This window comes from Stenella coeruleoalba, assembly GCF_951394435.1.
Source record: "Stenella coeruleoalba genome assembly, chromosome: 14".
In the NCBI taxonomy this organism is placed as follows: domain Eukaryota; kingdom Metazoa; phylum Chordata; class Mammalia; order Artiodactyla; family Delphinidae; genus Stenella; species Stenella coeruleoalba.
The window spans coordinates 43,855,171-43,876,363 of NC_137160.1; the positions used below are offsets into that span (position 1 = coordinate 43,855,171).

At 39.2% G+C, this 21,193-nt stretch overlaps 1 protein-coding gene across 3 annotated transcripts in view; it reads left to right on the plus strand.

Moving 5' to 3' along the window:
- Positions 1-9,217, plus strand: part of LOC307197458 (desmocollin-2-like) — a 31,098-nt gene extending 21,881 nt beyond the window's left edge. For all 3 annotated transcript variants that reach the window (XM_079943359.1, XM_079943358.1, XM_079943357.1), the window contains 5 exons: positions 2,883-3,110; positions 5,424-5,657; positions 6,036-6,160; positions 7,409-7,696; positions 8,384-9,217. In XM_079943359.1, the coding sequence (XP_079799485.1) occupies positions 2,883-3,110; positions 5,424-5,657; positions 6,036-6,160; positions 7,409-7,696; positions 8,384-8,581 (1,073 nt within the window). In that variant the 3' untranslated portion in view covers positions 8,582-9,217. The remainder of the gene's footprint in view (positions 1-2,882; positions 3,111-5,423; positions 5,658-6,035; positions 6,161-7,408; positions 7,697-8,383) is intronic.
- Positions 9,218-21,193: the final 11,976 nt, after the last annotated feature.

The following is a 21,193-nucleotide window of genomic DNA, read 5'->3' on the forward strand; positions in this document are numbered from 1 at the left end:
ACTGAGTTAGATGTCTAAAATCTTTGGTTGAAATATTGTCCACTACTCATCACAATGTGCAAAAACAATGGAGTTTATTGAACAACTCTAAATATTTCATGGAAGGGAAATTCAAGCATTTAGCACCGTGGTAGCACAGCAAACACTGTAGAGGTCAATTTTTTTTTAATTAATTAATTTATTTTTGGCTGCGTTGGGTCTCCGTTGCTGCGCGCGGGCTTTCTCTAGTTGTGGTGGGTGGGGGCTACTCTTTGTTGTGGTGCACGGGCTTCTCATTGCAGTGGCTTGTCTTTGTTGCAGAGAGCGGGCTCTAGGCACCCGGGCGCTAGGGCACAGGCTCAGTAGTTGTGGTGCACAGGCTTAGTTGCTGCGCAGCATGTGGAATCTCCCCAGACCAGGGATCGAACCCGTGTTCCCTGCGTTGGCAGGTGGATTCTTAACCACTGTGCCACCAGGGAAGTCCCGAAGTCAATTTTTAAAGACTTTATAATTAACCAGATTTAATCAGTAAGACATGTGTTTTCAACACCGTGTGTGGCCTCAAATGGAAAGAAATGGTCAAGACATCTTGCAAAACAATTGTCAGAGCAAGAAAATACCACATGGCATAAGAACGAGAGAATTTGAGAGTCGAGATTATTCTGTCCTAATAGAAAAGTTTGTCAGATGGATAAAATACATGTATACATGTCTCCCTGCTTCCTTTGTGTCTCTGTCTTTTCTTTAAAAGTTGTCCAGGGCTTCCCTGGTGGTGCAGTGGTTGAGAGTCCGCCTGCCGATGCAGGGGACACGGGTTCGTGCCCCGGTCTGGGAAGATCCCACATGCCGCGGAGCGGTTAGGCCTGTGAGCCATGGCCGCTGAGCCTGCGCGTCCGGAGCCTGTGCTCCGCAACGGGAGAGGCCACAACAGTGAGAGGCCCGCGTACCGCAAAAAATTAATAAATAAATAAATAAAAGTTATCCAAAGTGAGAGATAGTTGCATTGTTTCTTGTATCTCATTTCTTCTCTCCTAGTTCCCTTTTCTTCCTGCTCAACTATATCCTTTACTAGTTCCTTCAATGGTGCATTGTGGATGATAAACCCTGTCAGTTTTATTGTTCTGAAAAATATTTTAATATTGTTCTCATGCTTGATTTGATCATTTGACTTGGTTTAGAATTTTGAGTTAACCCCTTCTTTCCCTCAGTACCCTGCAAGTGGTACTCCATCATCTTTTGGCATTACTTGTTGCTCACGCATATTCTACTGTCTGTTTAATTATTGTCTCTTTATAGGTAATACATCCAGATAACTTTTATAGTTCCCTAGGTTGTGTTCTATATATAGTTTTAATTCAGTCTTATGCTGAGAATTTATTTTTATTTACCCAGCACTACAGTCAGAATATATTTTAGAAGATCCATTTTTTTTCTTTAATTCTGGGATATTCTCAGCAAGTATTTCTTTGAGTATTACTTCCCTACCATTCTATTTATCCTTTTTTTCCAGAGTCCCTGTTAGATGAATGTTATTTCTACTGGAATTTCAGTGTCATTTTCATGCTTATTTAAACAGTTAACCTTCTTTATGCTTTTGAAGATAGTAAATATACGTGTTTCGAAGATATCTTGCATAGAGTGAATTAATCTTTTGATTGTTGATTTTGTTGGTTTTCCTTTAAGCATTAATCTTGCTCATTCAGGAATTTTAATTTGCAAGCTTACATTAAATGGGAGGTATTGGTTTGCCTCTGCTTTTGACTCTTTTCTTTCTTCCACTTTACCTCATAGTGGTCTTGTAGTTGCCTCCACCATGTTCTTTTCTGTGGCCCACATTTCAGAACCCCTTCTTAACTTGGTGGGCTATGGCTCCTGGCCCATGATGACCCTGGGAATATCACAGGTTCTTTTGCTGGGTCGAGGCTGTGACTGCACGCCAGTGCCCGGTCTTCCCGCTTTCCTACGTGGGCAGCTTCGTATAAGGCATAGCCCCAGATCGCGGGTGGCACAGGTTTTTTTCATCCTCTTCTCCACCCCTGATGTTCAAGGCCTTCTTATTAAACGGAAAGAATAAACGATTTAGAGACACAAGTCCTGGATTTATGTTCCACTCCAGACTTCACAACCGTGTTACTAATTTGTGGCCGGGACCCATGACCACTTCATTTTTGAATCTCCAGATTTTCCACTGCAGTGCCCTGTACAAAGTAGCTATTCAGTAAGTTTTTATTGAATATGTAGATAGATGACTTCCTTAGGCTACACCTCAGAGTGATTATTCTGGTTTGAAAGTGTTTTTCCACTTCTGGAGTCTTTCATGCTTTGAACAATTCCGTGTACTAGTTTTGTTCTAATCTCCCAAATACATGCCTTCTGTCTTTCACTCTTCCTGCTCCCAAATCTTAAGTGTTTTCTAAATGCATATTAAACTCCAAGCTCCCTACGTTGGCTTTCAAGGACCCTTGGTTCTTCTTTCCAGCGTTAGCTCCCACCAGTGTGCCTTCCCCTTCATTATGTCCAGAACATAGGTGTGTGTATGTGCTTTCCCACCTCCTTAAATCTCTTTGTGCTTTTAAATATACCAGAAATATCCTTGTTGGTCCCCTCTTCCTTCCTCTTTTTAAAAATCTGTCAAAGCTCACCTCCATAAAAGTTCCCATGTCTATTGCAGCTCTTTAGTGAATGAATGACAAATCTAAACAGCAGTTATTTTCTGTACAACCCATTTGAAACTGATAATGTCTTTCTCTTAACTTACCTTAAGGACATAGCCTGGGACTGTGCTTGTCACTCTCATTTATATGGTACAAGTGCCTAATAAGTAATAAAATTTTTGCAATGTGTAATGTCCCAGTGAAAACTCAAAACATTAAAAAATTGTATTTTCATATCCAATTTTCTAGGTAAGAGAACATGTACTGGGACACTAGGGATTATACTTGAAGACGTGAATGATAACGGCCCATTCATACCTGAAAGGACAGTGATAATGTGTAAAACTGTCATGTCATCGGCGGAGATTGTGGCCGTAGATCCCGATGAACCCACACACGGCCCACCCTTTGACTTCAGTTTGGAAGGTGTTTCTGATTCAGAAGTACTTAGAATGTGGAGACTGACAAAAATGAACGGTATGTGTTTTTAAACATTACTTTGTCCTTCTCAGCATCAGGATATCTAAAATATTTTTTTTCTTGTTGGAGTAGAAGAATAATTCACTGAATGGTAACCGCCAACAAAAGAACATGAGTTTCTCAGTGTTGATGTGGTGGGAAGTGCCGGTCTCTGATCAGTCCTGTGCCGGGATTCCCTTTGGTGTTGGGTGAATTCTCATTCGTACTCCACCCCCCCCCCCCACACCCCAGACTAGGTCTGATGTAACCACTTCCTGACTTGTGTAACTCCCACCTACACAGAGTCTTCCTATGACAGTGGTCTCCTAAGTCATAAGGGAATCCCCATCCCTTGCAGGTATGCTACCCAGGAAGCAGACTCTGAGACAGTCTTTCCAGGCTGAATGTTTATCAAGGAGTTTCCTTGGCATTAATATGTGTGAAAGGAAGGGAAGCAGGATTTAGCAAAAAGAGAAATCAAGCTGTAGCTCAGGCCAAAGGACAGCCTCGGCTGACTCACGGGGAGTCTGAACTAAATGGCCCTTCAGAGTGGCCATTCTGTTCTGTGCTCTCACATTACTTCATCAGTGGGTTGGGCTGCCCGCAGGGATGTGACCTTTGGCAGGAAGGCACAGTCACTGATGGTGCTGATAGCCTCCCAAGCAGCTGGGACAATACATCCCTGATTACAGGGGATCTGGGTATGCATCACAGTGTCCACCGTAGCATCCCTTCTTTCTGCACTGCATTGACTTCTGACCATTTCTTGTCTACTGTTTTCTATGTGGGATTCTTCCCCCACTTGGTACCAGTCTGTACTTCTGACTTTAGCCATGTTAGAATCTATGGTGACAAGAATGGCGAAGACAAAGGGAACCTCCCTTTGTCCCACCATGGCCTCATTCTCTACGTCAGCTCTTTAACTTTCCAGCACATTCTGCGCCTCCTGACCGCACTACAGTACCTGTGCATCATGATGTCATGTCACTCCAGCTTTCACGACTCAAGATCCACTGTAAGCTGAGTGGATGCCCTTGAAAGGTTTTCATTCCCATGCTTTCGATGAGTATTCCTTGACTTCCTATTATGACAAGTTGCTCTGTGAACTGACAACATTTTCAGTGTCTGTAACAGCATTCTAACGTGTGCGTGCTTGAGAACTAACCTTATATTTAGATGTCCTTTCTACTTATTTGGTGTCATAATATTTCTTTTTACATAATGTTAAAGGAGGTGGTAATTTTAAAAAATATTCCTACTTAGTACAATGAAACGTTGTCAGGATTATGTTGGTCAAAACTTTGTTAGTTTAAAGTTTTACTGGGCTGTGAAAGAGCCCAAAAGCCTGGGAAATGCCAAGTTAAGAAGAACGTATCCTAAAGAGGCTTTTATTGCTATTTATTCTTCTTGGGCATCAATTTACTCATGTGTAAAATGGGATTCTTGGGGGAAGTAAACAAGATAGTCAATGCAATAGACCATGGCATGTTTTGAATCATAAATTGTGGTTTTGTTAGTCTTATGATTTCTTACACATACATAGACTCACTGGGTTAACCATGCTTTCTCTTAAAATTGACTTGATTCAGTGACTTTTTTTTTTTACCCAAATATCCAAGTTTATATTTAGAGCTTCAAATTATGAAATAATGAAAATGTCACACTGAGCCAGTTAAGTGGGGAGGATTATTCTTGGGCATGGGCATGTGTCATCTACATGTAGAGTAGTATATTTTTGGCGTTCCCAAGACTAGGATTTTGACCTGGATATTTTCTACTATTGACCTAAGATAACATACATCGAAACCAAAAAAAATACAGTTGGTCCCAGTGTCTTGTAGGACCATGAGAAGATGTTCCAGCAGCATGACTCATGCCTTGAAAATATGTTCAAGGTGTGGCACAATGTATAGAAAACAAAGTAAGGGGAAACATCCAGAATTTTAGTCTATGAAATTCTCTGATGAATCATGCGTAAAAGAAAATATACACTGACTGGTATTTTAAAAATTTTTTAATTTTAAAGATGTGATAAAAATCAGTCTCTAAACAAGTCTGTTATTTGTGATAGGAAGGATTTGTTTATCCACAGATAAAATATATTATTACAAAAGCCAAAAGAAAGACCTTTCTAAAAAGAGGCAGTGTAGACAAGCTTTTATATGATTAGAAAGACTTCGTCCATTCACGCTTACAATCGTGTAGCACTTGTGCCATTCCCATCAGGAATATCCAGTTGTAGGGAAATATGAATATTCTGTCACTAGTTACTTATTTATGCTCAGGAGAAATCAATGACATTCTATAATGCTTGGTTTTATTTCCTTTCAGATACAGCAGCACGTCTTTCCTATCTGAATGACCCCCAGTTTGGACGATATACAGTACCTGTCAGAGTTGCAGATAGGCTTGGCCAATCACGTGTCACTCAGTTAGACGTGATGTTATGTGACTGTGTTACCCGAAGTGACTGCAAGATTCCCTCATCTGTGAGGACTGCCAAAGGACGGATGCTTGGAAAGTGGGCCATCCTTGCAATATTGTTGGGCATAGCATTGCTATTTTGTAAGTCCTTTCATGAATTCAAATGATAGCTTTTAAAATAACTTTCAGGACACATTCTTAGGATCAGCACTGTTATCTATGGCTGCTCATTTGTATATAGCTACATTTCTATTTAACACACACATATTTAATTTATTTATTGAAAGTGCATTTAGGTATCATTTTAGTACTATCCTAATTAGCATAGACATAAAATTCAACACAAATACAGCACTTAGCATTGTGTGTGGCATATCTGGTTAGGGCAGACTTTTCTACTGGATGCTACTTTGACACAAGCAATAATGTTTATGTTTTCTGGAAAGTTGTTTTCATATTTGTCATCATAAATTCATAACATTGTTTTACGATAAACTGAACATCTCTCTCATCCTCCAGGTGTCCTATTTACCTTAGTCTGTGGGGCTACTGGGGCAGCCAAAAAGCCAAAAGTATTTCCCGATGATTTAGCCCAGCAGAACCTCATTGTATCAAACACTGAAGCTCCCGGCGATGACAAAGTGGTAAATTGTTTGTCCTTTCAAAATACATACAGACGATAAATTGGCCTAACCAACAATAATGACCTTTTCTGGGCAAAGTTCTTTTCAAATCTGGTAACTTACAATATATAAAATGTCATCAGTCCCAGGAGACAGATAAAATGACATTGATCCTATGGTGATATATGGCATTTCAATTCGGCCATATAGTGTCACTTAATAGTAAAAATCCTTCGGCATGTCATTATTATTTTCTATTTCAAGGGTGTCATGGCTTCAACTTCAGACCCAGTCTTTTTTATATGTTGAAGCTGCTGGTTGTGTGTAAAAATGTTTCATTTAGTTATTCACAGATCATCAGCATATGGTTTTAATTTTTTTTCTGGCAATAGCGATAAAATGACTGCAGGCTTTGATCATCGTGGGAAGAACTTTAATGGAGGCTTTCAGGCTCTAATAGGTTAGAAAGGAGCCTGAAGTCAACTATATGAAGCAGTAATGCTAACAGGTGATTACACTGCTTCCGCTTTGTTTTCCAGCCTAATATGTGGTTGAGGAACAAGTAAATTCCCTGCAAAAAGCATAATTGGTGATTAGAGCAGGAAGGATTTAGAAAACAAAAGGATGTTGACATCTAGGAAGGTATTTGAAAAAATAAAACTTAGAGTTTCCTACAGAAACGTAACATGGAAAATTAGTGGCCAGAGCTTTGGTGTTCTTATTTTCTCTGCTGATTTATTTGTATTTAATAGGATCACACGGATTTAGTATTGCTGCTAAGATTTTTACAGCAACTTTTATTTCTACTGATTTTGTTTCAGTTGAAGGGAACTCAGTTAGACACTAAATAAAAATACTGATTATTATTTCTGTTTCTGTTCTAGTCAGGTGAAGGGAATCAAGGGTCAATCCATGTGAGACAATAGTGTACAACCCTGATCTTGAGATGTGAGATGCTGGAAGGATTTCACAAATGAAGTTGTACAGTAGTCTAAGATGTTTTTGAAGAAGGAGTATACATCAAGCTTTCTGACTTGTCTCAAGGCTCAGACCACTTGGCATCTATAGTTTGCTTCTTGTATTGGACGCTACGTGAAGTACTGGGGTTACGGTAGTTAGGTACTTGGGATTGCCAGGACAGATGGAGTTCCTGCCCTCAGAATGCTTACCTTATAGCATGAAAAGTCACAGCATTATCTGCATGATTTGCTCTTTTTCTCATTTTTTGTTCTCCTCCGTATTTCCCCAATGCCAACTGTTTTGTTTCAGTATTCCACCAACGGCTTCACAACCCATACTGCGGGAGGCTTCACTCAGGGAATTTGCAGCACCCTGGGATCCGGAGTGAAAAACGGGGGGCAGGAGACCATTGAAATGGTGAAAGGAGGGCAGACCATTGAGTCCTGCCAGGAGGCCGGGCATCATCACACCCTGGGATCGTGTAAGGGAGGTGGACAGCACACCCTGGATTCCTGCAAAGGAGGACAAGTAGAGGCAGACAACTGCAGATACGCGTACTCCGATTGGTACACCTACACTCAGCCCCGCCTTGGTGAAGTGGGTTTCCCTAAGTGACCTACAAATCTATTTTGCTTCCTTTGCAACTTTCTAAATGATTACAGTTTAGTGGCCTGATCTTTATTTTCAATTAATGATTAACCTACTAATAAGAAATTTGATTTTCCTTAATTTTGATTTAGTTATGATCAGATGTTAAGTGGATATTGACTTTTCCTCATATTTTGTTTGCTTTTTAATTGCTTCTGAAATCATATGATATTCAAATTCTTTTTCTCATGACTTTGTGTTGCCAGTTCTCTGATGCCATTGTCATCAGACAAGTCATGTCTTAAAGGCCAAAAGTGGGGTCCAAGGCAATTCCAGCCTGCACAGCCACTATGCCTATCTGGAAAGCTCTGAGCCCACATTCATTCAGGTTCAGTGTAAGGGATGCATTTCACATTAGCCATAATCTTGAAAGAGAAAGCAGTGATTACTTAAAACGAACACTTGTATACTTGCTGCCACATGTGTGACTTTTAGAAACATGCTATGTAGTGAATTGATGGTATGATTGATGATATAGACCAATTGTGGGTGTTTTTTATATGTAGGAATCCATTAGAGGACACAATCTGATTAAAAATTAAACAATGAAAGGTAAATCAAAGCAATTATTTTTATGCTAGTAAGTTTCGGTGTTTAAAATAGTAATAAAATATGCTGTGTTTTTCCTCTTGGCAGAAGGTCCAGCAGTGTAATCAGGATAACAGTCATACGCATGCACAAGACTACGTCCGGACGTATAACTATGAAGGAAAAGGATCGGCGGCTGGTTCTGTGGGTTGTTGCAGTGAACGACAAGAAGAAGATGGGCTTGAATTTTTGGATCATTTGGAACCCAAATTTAGGACACTAGCAGAAGCATGCATGAAGAGATGAGTGTGTTCTATTTAGTCTACAAAAGCCAGTGGCTTTAATTGTCTCTTTTAAATTATTATTACAAGCCAGGATTTTTTTAAAAATAGAAGATGCTGTTTTGGGGGGCTTTTCCCCTTTATTTTGTTGAGATCTCTTTAGCCAAATGTGCTTTTACAGAGGGATGCTGTGAACAACTACACAAATTTCCTGATTTTTCCGTAGTTTTTAAATACTTGTCTTCCACCTAAGGACACCTGCAGATAGACAAGTTGAGAAAGTCTGCGTTACTGTTTACATTTGGGTATAGTGACAGCAGCCAATTTATAGTGCAATAGTATGTAATTAACTCAAGTCTATATCATAGACTACTTGGAGTATAACCGAATGGAAAGTTGAAGAGGTCTTGCTCTAACATTATCTTCAGTTACCTAAATTAATTGTTTGTGTGGTGCTTGAAGACTGTTGTTCTCCTAAACATTCTAAAGTGTATACACTGCATTCTTGCTATTGTTTTAGTCTTGTAACGTGACCTTGCCTCATAAAGCAAAGGGAGATTCCCAACTAAGCGTTGACTGTTACTATAATTCCACTTTGGTGGACTTCAGTTTTTGTGTTGTATTCTCTGTGAAATCCGGCACTGAATCTACATTTCCTCTGTTACCCACCTTCTCCGCAAAATTTAAATTAAAAAAATGCTGAAGAATGTATTTTTTACTCCTGCAAGGTTTTGGTCTTTGGTCCCCGCCACTCCCCGCCACCCCTTCTGTCTGCCTCTCACCCTCTCTCTTCCCTCTTTCCCCCTCTCCCTCTCTTTTTCCCTCTATCTCTCTCTTTCTCTTCTTTTTTGTTCTTAAAATTCCGATTTGGGTTGGAGAATCTAAATATGTTTAAAAGCCGCCTCTTTTTTCCTCGCTTATAAAGTGACTTATTCTGTGTTTCTGTTTTACGTAAGCACCTGTATTCTTGGCTTTTCTTAAAATCAATGTAATGTCGATTTTTTTGTTTCAACTATTTTGGTGATTGCTTCATTATCTCCTCAACAAAGACCCTTTACTTTTGCCATTCAACTGTAGAAGTATGCCATGCTTTTATTTGATGCAAAATTCTATGTTAACAAAAGGAATAGTGTAATTAAAATTGGTTTAGTATAAGATAGTATATTTACAGTTCATTATTGCAAGGATACAGTTTATAAATGCAAAATAGTGATGTTTTTTGAAATAAGCTTTGCAATACAGGGATTGTGAAATCTCTAGGAATAACTTTTATAGCTTTTTAGATGAGGTGGCTAGTTATAGCTATGTGTTTGTAAAGTTTTTTTTTTTAAATATTTTGAGATTACAGTTTTTTAACAAATGTCGAACTGGTTCAAACTATTTAAATTTTGAAATAATAAGACAAAATTAAACTTAATAGCCAACCAAATTCCAGGCTACATTTCACAGCTGATTTCAGTCAATGAATTTTCTATCCGTGCTAACCATATGGACATTTTTAAAGTATTTCTGATATTTAGGATTGTTAATAATATGCCTATTTTGAATTCACAGGATTGGCTTATAACAATTATTTTTAAAAATTAACACTGGGTAATTTATTCAATAATCAGTTTATCTTTTCAATAGTTTCATCACTACTCAGTCAAAAATACTATTTCTCAAAGTTATTTTTAATACATTATGTATAAAATTCTTGTATATTACTAGTTATGATAAAGTAAATCAAGTAATTTTTAAAAATCAGTGTGTTTGTTAATCATGTGTCTGACATGAGCTTATGGGATTGTATTTTTCTTACTTAGAGAAGTGAGTCTCTTTTTTAGAATCCTGTTCTACATTTTTTAGAATTTTAGAGCTTGATTTGGAGAGGAAATTGGTCCATTGTTACATTTATCTAATTTTACTATTCTAAAGACTATGATGCTATGGGATGTTGGTTAAGTTGCACAATTTCGCCGTGTCTGGTTTTCTTCATCTAAAATGGGGAATAATAATAGAACTCCTTTCCTAGGGTTCTATTAGGGTGGCTGTAAGACATTTGAATAAAAAATGGTTTTTAAACATGAAAGTCAGAGTGGTCCACCTAAAAGGCACTCCTAATAAAACCAAATAATTTTAAATAAGTCACATATACAACCCATTTCATATTAACAAAAATCAATTAAGAAAACAGGATAATGAAAAGGTTGGGTTTGGGGGGGGATTATTTTTATTTTTGTTTTTCATTTTTGAATGTTTGTCAATTGAGCATATGTTTCTCCATAATGATCATCTGATGACTGGGTCTTATATTTCCAGTGGTTCAGAACAGACATTGCAAAGGTTGCTGAAGTATCTGCAAAGGATTGCTTTGTTTGAAATACTGTGAAACTACTCTATTCAAATTGCCTGGAAAGAGGAACATCCGCTTCTTAAAAAGGGCACTAATTCTAAAGCTCTTTGAAAATTACTTGTGCTTAAGATTCCTCCTGTCAAGCCCATCCTTAGCTGCTCTGCTAGCTTGTTCTGCTAAAGAATGGTTTGCCTCCAAGGCAAGCAGTTGCTTGCCTGGGAGTTTAAGACTCTTGGCAGTCACCATGGTAATCTAAATGCAAAAACTCAAAAACTCCAGAGAGACTACCTTGATGCAAACTCCCAGCTCCACCCTTATTAGCTGTGGGTTTTGAGAAGTCACTCAAGCTTTGAGTCTGGTTTCCTCACTTGTATGACACCTATTGAGGGGGTTGGAGGAGTCTACTTCATAGTTTTGTTGTCAATTAAAAGAGTTAATTCATGAAAAGACTTGGTACTGGGTTAGCCCTCAATATATGTGTCAGCTGCTGCTATTATCATAGGAGCAGAGGATGCCATAGCTGGGAAGAATCATAGCTCCTGTATCCACTTCTCTACAGCTGACAACTTGCCATCATGTTCCCGTTCATTTTCCCCAGAAGCTCGATCAGTGTTTTTACCTGTGATGGCCTTTAGGAACTTCATGGCTAATAATAGTTTCCAGGTCTCTGATTCTTGGTAGTCAGGAAGCTACATCATACCCATAGCCCACAGATCAGTGTGTGATCAGTCTTAAGACTTAAATGAAAAGCAGATAAAATTCCTAATAAGCCATACATTGCCTCAGGAAGCAAAAAGGAGGCAAAACTCTTAGAGATTTCCCCTACAAAATGTTGCTTCAACAGAGGAAGCCAACGGGGATCTGCCGTTAGTTCAGTGCAATCTGCTTTTGCGATCTCTGTATAATCATTTTCTGCTTTATTGGATTCCCTGTTTTAAGACAGGGCTTTATCTTCATTCCTTTTCTTTCTTTTTTTTTTTTAAGTGCAAAATCTGACTTTGACCACAAACTTTCCCTTTAGTCTCTACCTCCAGCCTTTTCCTGGGCTCAAGATTGAAATCTCGACCCCAGATTTTGCCCTGGTCGACCCCTTAGGCAGTAACGTCCTGAGGACAAAATGCTTTTCCTTCTATGTACCTAGAACCATCCTTTTTTTTACCTCCTTGAATAATGAAGCTGTAAGAGGTTACATGGTATCTGTGTAGAGCTACAGCTCTTATCCAGTTCTTCTTTAAGACCTCTTTTATCCTATTATTTACTTTTAGGTCAAGACCTCTGTTAGGCTAGTACTTTTAACTCATTATGCATAAAGACAAACAGCATGTTGCCCCATCCAATCAGGCCTTCCTGAGTTTCCTGTATAAATAGTGTCCTCCTTCTTATTACTTAGGCTTGAAGCTGAGAAGCCTTAGCTTCTCTTTCTTGTCGCATAGCACATCCTATTCGTTGCCCCAAACTGCCAAATTTTCTGAGAATTTTAAACACAATTTCATTCATTCATTTTTTTGCATACAGTCATTTAATGCGCTCCCATTTACAGCCATGTAAGGCCTTCCTAATACAGACAGTTTGTGCTCATATGAGAAGGAACAAGCTGAATCAGCTCCTCTTGCACAGGACAAGGCATGGTGTAGTTGTCCCTTACATCCCTACAGGAAACCTGCGCAGAGCTAAGAGGTTAGAGCTGTGGAATTTCTGCTAGTTGCCTGTTTGCTTTTATTTATGTTAGGATACAGGAAGGAGGATGGAGCAAAATGCTGGTTCTTTCACAGTAGACAAATAGTAGGGTGACCTTGCTGAAATATTTGCTTGCACTATTTTTTAGAGTGTGGTTCACCGATCATCTACCACAGAATCACCCGTTGTGTTTGTTAAAATAAAGATCCCTTTGGGACTTCTCTGGTGGTCCAGAGGTTAAGACTCCGTGCTTCCACTGCAGGGGGTGCAGGTTTGATCCCTGGTCAGGGAAATAAGATCCCACAGGCAAAGTGGCCCAAAAAAAAAAAAAAAAAACCCTTGAATCAGAATCACAGGGATGACAGGTTATTGGGAAGAAGTATGGAAGGCCACACTTTTTAATAAGTTTGCTAAGTCACTTTTACACCCTTTAAATTTTGAGAACCATGAATAGGGATTAGTATCTGGATTTAGGTGATTATTTGGAAGTTTATGAAACTGAAGTATTTAAAGTTTGCTTCTTCATATCAGATACATTACACAAAATGCTAGAAATGTACCAAAGAGTTGAAACACATTAGTTTGTAAAATTCCACAATTTCAGTTGATTAACCATTTCAGAATGAACTCTGCTCCGTGATTCCTGCCAACCACATGGAAGGGAAGTGGAGGCATGGTCTTAAGGTAGAATCGTGGGATGAAGACAATCAGTAAACACTAAAGAAAATGAGCTAATTTTGCCACATAAATGCTGCTAACCAATAACATGCATGCAAATTATGTTGCATCTCTTCCCAAAACAAATCAGGTTGTCAAATCTCCAGAGACAAATGGGCAAGGAGGGTCAGCACCAGGTGCAACAGGTGACTCTGTCCATGAAGTGGCAGATACTTGGCAGTGCTATGCTGTCATGTGGAAGCCGTGTCGGGCAGGGTGACAGGCAGTGCTCACTGGGTAACCATGATGGCTAGGAGCTTCAGAGGGTTTTATGAAACAGGGAAGGGATGTGGTGGAAGAGTCAAGACTTGCAGCTTAAAGAGTGTTCCCATGGGAAGTGGGCCAATTGGAAATTTTCTAAGAACCAAGGACATGAGGTGAACCTACAGGGAATGAGATGTTCTGAAAGCCATCGTTGAAAGGAGAGGGGCGGGGTCAACCTACAGAATTCTGATGCAAAATTACCAGTAAATCAGGTAAAAGGAATTTATCCTGAAAAGGTAGGATAATGGTGCAAAGATTCCACACACATGCAAAGATGTTTATCTCAGTAGTATGAAATATGTGGATAATTGGAAATAAGCTAAACGTCCCATGATAGGAAAGTAAATGGTTTATAATACATTACTGTGATACAAGTTACCATAAATGAGGATGACGGATGTAGTGACCACGGGCACTGACTTTGTAGTCTGAAAGACATGAATCCAAATTGCAACTTTGCTATCACTAACTGAGGAACCTTGGTAAATCATGGGAGCATCAGATTTGTTACATATAAAATGGGGACAAAATAGGAATAAATGATGTAATACATGTAAAGATCCTATCTTTTTAAAAAATTTGTTTATTTGTTTTTGGTTGCCTCGGGTCTTAGTTGCAGCACACGGGGTCTTCATTGAGGCCTGCGGGATCTTTTCATTGCTGTGTGGACTCGTCGTTGTGGCACGTGGGCTTCTCTCTAGTTGTGACATGCGGGCTTAGTTGCCCTGTGGCATGTGGGATCTTAGTTCCCGGACCAGGGCTCGAACCCGTGTCCCTTGCGTTGGAAGGCGGATTCTTTACCACTGGACCACGAGGGACGTCCCAAGGATCCTATCTTAGTTCTTGACTCATCAATGAATTAATAAAGATAGCTATTGCTACTATTGTTATGATGATAATGGAATATCATGCAATTATTTTATTTTGAAGGCTATTTAATTAAGAAAAGACAAAATACAGTATTAATGAAAAAGTAGGACAATTCTCTAGTATAATTCCAAATTCATATAAATGTAAGATTCTATGTAATATACTAAAATAGAGTGGTAATCTGCAGATGAAATATTTCTTTATTGTGTTTTTGTGTTTCCATTTTACAATGAGCATTTATTATAAAATCGGGGGGAAATAATAAATGAAATAACAAGAAAAGTTCATAGGTTTTAGATTTTTGGAGATTTATAGACCTGTGAGAAAAAAAACCTTTAAATCTTAGCCTTACAACATCAAGGCTACAAGGAACATGTTACATTCACAGTAAATGACTGAATTGAAGCAAAAACAATATTTTATCATCTCATAAGAATTGAGTGCACTCGTGTTTTTTGTCTAAAAATTTTGCATTAGCACACAAATTTTATGATCAGTAAATTTTCATGTGCTGGCTAGACTAAGAAAAAGTAACCAATTTACTAGATGTACCAAATGAAATATTTCAAACAGTATTTGCATGAGTGCAAGGGTGAACCAAATAAATTGTTCATTTTGTAGCAAGCCTAGCTTTCCCTCTTCCTCCTGCCATAGACACAAAGTTAATCTCTGCACAAAGAAGACCTATGGTGAGGACTTCCCTGGTGGCACAGTGGTTAAGAATCCGCCTGCCAATGTAGGAGACGCCGGTTCGAGCCCTGGTCCACGAAGATTCCACATGCTGTGGAGCATCTAAGCCAGTGTGCCACAACTACTGAGCCTGCGCTCTAGAGTCCACGAGCCACAGCTACTGAAGCCCGCGTGCCTAGAACCCAAGCTTCGCAACAAGAGAAGCCACCACAAGGAGAAGCCCGTGTTCCACAACAAAGAGTAGCCCCCGCTCGCCACAACTAGAGAAAATCCACGCACAGCAGCGAAGACTCAACGCAGCCAAAAATAAATAAATAAAATAAAATTTAAAAAGATTGCTGAGTCTTCATTACCTTTTAAACATTGTAACATTGTGGTCTGGTCTGGAGTCTGTACTTTTTATATATATATAAATTTATTTCTGGCTGCGTTGGGTCTTCGTTGCTGGGAGCGGGCTTTTCTCTGGTTGCAGCCAACGGGGGCTACTCTTTGTTGCAGTGTGTGGGCTTCTCATTGCGGTGGCTTACTCTCCTTGCGGAGCATGGGCTCTAAGCACGCAGGTTTCAGTTGTTGTGGCGCGTGGGCTCAGTAGTTGTGGCTCGCGGGTTCCAGAGTGCAGGCTCAGTAGCTGTGGTGCACTGGCTTAGTTGCTCCAGGGCATGTGGGATCTTCCACGACCAGGGATTGAACCCGTGTTCCCTGCATTGGCAGGCAGATTCTTAACCACTAAGCCACCAGGGAAGTCCCTGGAATCTGTACTTTCTTTTTTTAATTGAAAAATAGGAGTCATTTTCTAATTATTTTAATGTCTCCTTTATGCAAAATTTTCATATAAACATCAGTAATTTAAATTCTTCCTTTTTGCATAATGCATATAGAAATCTTAGAGAATAAATATCATTTAAAAACTTCTAATTAATAAAATTATTTCTAAAACTCTTTATATGGTTCATTGATTGTTCACAGTAAAAGAATTTGGATAGTTTCCTAGAACAGGATTTAACTTGCAGACACAGTTTTGTTTCTTATGGTTATAATTGGGTGCTGTTTCTTCCAACAATAATAATAATTTAAAACCTGCCAATACATCTTAGGTTTAAGCAGGAAAGAAAAAAACAACATTATGGGTTTCAACCATTTTTGGTTTTAACAGATTAATTTATCTCCATAAAGATTTTTTAAGAGAGGGTATATGGGTCCAAAATTCTGAATTTTTATCTCAACATTCTAAAAACTCATCTGCATCTTTAGGAAAATCACATAACTCGTTCTTTGGGTGTATGTTTCTTCAATAAACTGAGGAGTTAAACCAGGTTAAATATCTAGTCACTTTGTTATAATTTTCTATGATTCCATGTTAATCAAATATAAGTGAAGTGGTAATTCAGTCTTAGTATATCATTGATTTCCAAACGTCCTCCAAGTCAAAGAGATTGTATTGCAATGGCTGTGGTGTGTGGGGATGTATGTCAAGGACAGGGCAAAGATAGTTGGATTAGTTTGATGTTAGCTCCATGCCAACATGAAGCTGGTAAGCAGCCCTGATAAAATGTCTTTAACAGATAAATGCACACGTCTATCCCAGAACTCTTCTGATGCTTTGATTTATATAGTTTGTCTGGATATGTGCCTGAAACTCAATTACGTAGGGAAGTTCCCTTTTTCTTTTTTTTTGGCTGTGTTTCTTTAGGAAATCTTCCAATAACATCTTTGGCAATTTTCAGTCTCTTGCAAAACCCTACCACTTTTTCATTGTTTCATTGATCTCATCATTTCCTTCCTTTCTCAACTTCAATTTATTCATTGCTTTAATCTATTCCACTATAACTTTAACTTCTTTTCCCTTCTCTTCTTTTGCTGAGTAATTACTCAGCAAAATCCTATCACTGGATTTGCCAACTCTTTCATGAATTTTACATGAACCCTGGAACATGGCTCAAGAAAAAACATTTAACCATGTTGTCAGTGCTGACCCACAATTCTGCCCTGTTACCTAAGTTCAGGGTTTTTCAAACAGTGAGATACAGCCAATTGGTTGAAACACAGCCAATTAACTCGAGGGATGGCCACCTGCATTATTAATAAATTAGAAGGCAATGAACAGAAATGGTCAGTGTGTGTTACACATGGGAACAGTAAGTGTTATTCATGAAATTTAAGTTCCAGATTACATGTATGAGCTATGTACCAGTTCACAACATAAAAAATATTTCTTACTATGAATTAGAGTCAACAATTCAAAAGACTGGTCTAGTCAATTTCCTGTTTTACACCTACTCTCTGCTTAAGTCTCTAGACGACCTTCCTTGCTTAACATAACTTTGCAACTGATTTTAATGACAAAATAGAAACAGAACTCTCTCATCTTTCCACCACCAACTCTACCAGACTACCAACAACTATACCATGTACTTTGACCTCCATCCTTTATGATGGATGACTTGCTCTGCTCCTATTTAAGGCAACCTCTCCATTAATACACTGGTTCCCATGACCTTTTCCTTCCTCAAGATCTTTGTTCATGAAATTAACCTCTCCTACATCGTCCATAATCTGCTCTTGCCTGGATCATCTCCAATAATAAACAGAAATGCTTAATAGAAATAATAGTTAACATGGATATAGTAGTTTTCTTGTGCCATATTGTAAAAACTTTGCATATGTTAATTATTTTTATGCTCATTCAAGTTAAGAACTATTATTATTCCCACTTTATAGATGAGGAAACTGAGACACAGAAATGTTAAATGACTAGCTCAGGGTAGTGGTACTAGGATATGATAGAATCAGTATCTGACTAGGCAATCTGACTCCAGAATCTACGCTCTTAGCCACCCTGCAATTTGCTTCTGTCATGTGCATAAAACTTGTTTACCTCAAGTTGTCCTTCAGCGTTTGCCTCATTTTCTCCATCCCTTTTCATAGAAAAACCTACATAACAGAGACCCAAATGATGCTGTTGCAGAAGGCTTTGAGTCCCATAGGACAACCCTTCAACACCCCACCCAATTTTAACATAGCTGAGGCTGACAGCTCCACACACCTGCCAGTGTCCACCTGGAGCACCTGCTTCAGCATCTCTCAGTCTTGTGTGTAGATGGAGCCCAGAAAGTCAGAGGAGTGACTGCTCCTCAGGGCCCACCCTCACCGTAAAGGGAAGAGAAGTCAGTGGACATGTGCTCCAGATTCCTGTTTGTTAAGGTGACCCTCCAACGGTTCCTTGCCTTTTGGTGTCCATGATTTTGAGTAATCTCCTCCTCTGGAATGAGGGCCGGGCCTCATTGACTAGAAGGCAGGGCAGGACTTCTATTGACTAGAAGCAAGTCTATTGACTAGACTTGCTTCTAGTCAATAGAACATGGCAAAGGTAATGGGATGAGACTTCACCCACATAGCATATGATTACGCTATATAACATCCCATTTTAGTGGACCGGGGAAAGAGCTTCTTCTTGCTGACTTGCAATAAGCAGCCGTATTAAGCAAGCCTATGTGACAAAGAACTGGCGTGACCTCTAGAAACTGCTGGTGGCTTGTAGGACTTAATGCTGCCCACCATCCATCCAACAGCCACAAAAAGCAGGCCATTTGTTACACAGCCATAAAGAAACCTGCCGAGAATCAGCATGAGCTTGAAAGTGGATCCTTCCCCACCCGAGCCTCTGGATGAAAATGCAGCCCAGCCGACACCTCGGTTGCAGCCTGGTGAGAATAAAGCAGAGCACCCAGCTAAGGCATGTCCAAATATTTGACACACAAAAACTATGGATAATACATGTGTGTTGTTTTAAGCCTCTAAGTTTGTGGTAGCTTAGAATTGCCTGGTCACGTACTCTCTTTCCAGAATACAACTCTGAAGTGCAGTAGACCTCCTTTCTCAGAGTGCGACAAATGGGACTGAGCCCACAGCATTAATCAAGTCAATAACACAAATTTTAGTGACTTTTATATTTTCCCAGTCTCTGATTCTGCCTCCAGGATTATCTCCCAGTAGACTGGCTTCTCTCACATCTGTGTTTCAGGCTTTGTTTCCAGGTGGACCAAAGTGTGACAGGTGCAAGGAAGCGAAGATCTGAGAGTCGCTTTTGTCTCTATTTCCTCATCACCTCGCCTAGTCCATGTGCAGCTCTGCAATCGTACCTTCATCACCACCACTCCAAGGAAACTCACTTTCCTGTCATCACCAATGGCTTAGTCATGTCCAATCCAATGACTTGTTTTTAGCCTTAATCTTACTTGACTTTTCAAAAGCTTATGTCACAGTTAATTACTTCCTTCTTGGTGACAAACTGTCTTCCCTTGGCTTATGGAACACCATGTTCACAGATCATTCCATTCCTCCTTAGTCTCTGGCCACTCCTCCTTAGTCTAGGAGAAGCTGTTTCCTTTTTCCTTCCTGACTCTTGGAGTAACTAAGGGATTTATCTTCACTCATTCCCTAGATTTTCTTTCACTCTCAAAGTTTTAAATAATACATCTTAGCTTGGGTATGTAATAGATATCTCAAACTTTACATGTCCAAATAAAACCCTTCATGTCTTAAGCCAAACCAGTTCCTCTCCCAATTTCCTTCCTTCATTCAGTCATTGTGTTCACACTGCTGCTTAGTACAAAACCCTTGGTAGGCACCCTTGAATCTTCTCTTTCTCTCACATCCCATCTCCAATCTATCAACCAGTCCTATGAGGTTTAACTTCAAGTTATACCACAAATCCAAACTCCATCACTAGTTGCGTCACTGACTTTCATAGGTCAAACCATCATCACCTTCGGCCTGAACTGCTACATCTGCCAGTGTTGTCCTCTATAATCTCTTTTCTTGCAGCAGCCATAAGTGATTAATAAAATATATACATCAGATCACGCCTTCCTCCCCCACCACCACCCAAAAGCCTTTCTATGCCTTTTTATGAGCAGATGAAATTAAAATAAAACCTAAACTCATTAACGGGGCCCATGAGTTTTTTTAAATCTCTGTTGCTTCTTTTTATTGCTTTATATGCTAGTAGCCTTCACTCCACTCCAACACTTGTTGGCTTCTCTCTGTTCTCTGAACAGACAAGCTTGTTCTTGATTTCCAGGGCTTTTATACTTGGTATTCTCTCAGGCTGGGATGCTTTCCCTCCAGATCATTTGTCTCCTCTATCATTCAGATCTCCAAGTTCACACCTCAGTACATCTTTCCAGATGACCCCTATAAAATACCCATTTCTCAGGATATTTAAACTAGCTTGGGTGTCAGGACTGTTTGGTTTTCCTAAAAGAGGTGTGGCAGAAAACTTGTGGTTTCAGGAAGCATGCCTTCACCACTGTCAATTATATGTGTCTTGAGAACATTTTTATTGTCCCAGTTGAGAGTGTGGAATGGAAAGATGAAAAAGTAGGTAAAGCATGAGCTAAAGGAAGAGATTTTTAAAAACCAAAATGAAAAACAAGACCCATAACATCTAGGTAGAGATGAACAGAGCTATCTCAAAGGGAAGCGTGATTTTGTTTCAAGACTGGCATTAGTCCCTGAGAAATAAGATATTGTATTTCAGTACTTAGTATGAAGGCAATGGAAACACCAATCTCTGTCCTGTGTTTACTGTGTCATGATGCTAAAAGTCTTACATGATAGCTTTGGTTATCTAAGTGGAAAGAACACCAAAACAATACCTGATTTTTTTTTCCTTTTTGCCAATAGCTGTGGACATCAAAATAAATCGTGAGAATTGTGTCAATCGTAAGCAGAGGGAAGTCTTAATAATATAGACAGTTTATCTGGAAACCATTTAAAAGACCCAGACCCAAGAGTTACAATAAATATTCTTGCACTTGAGATAGGAAAGTGGAACCATTAGAATCTTTTTAGCCATTAATATTTCACCGAGGATAGGAAACATCTAGACCTAAATGGGTGTGTGGAAGAAATACTTCCTTGATATATATTTCTCCTGTAATTTACTGAAATCTAGGGAAAGACTTTGAAAGTAAGAATAAACGAATACAGGTAACAACAGTCCAGGTAATAAACGAACTGGAAACCACAGTACATTTCATCATGCCCACCATGAAAGGACTTGATGAAGTACACAAAAGCAGA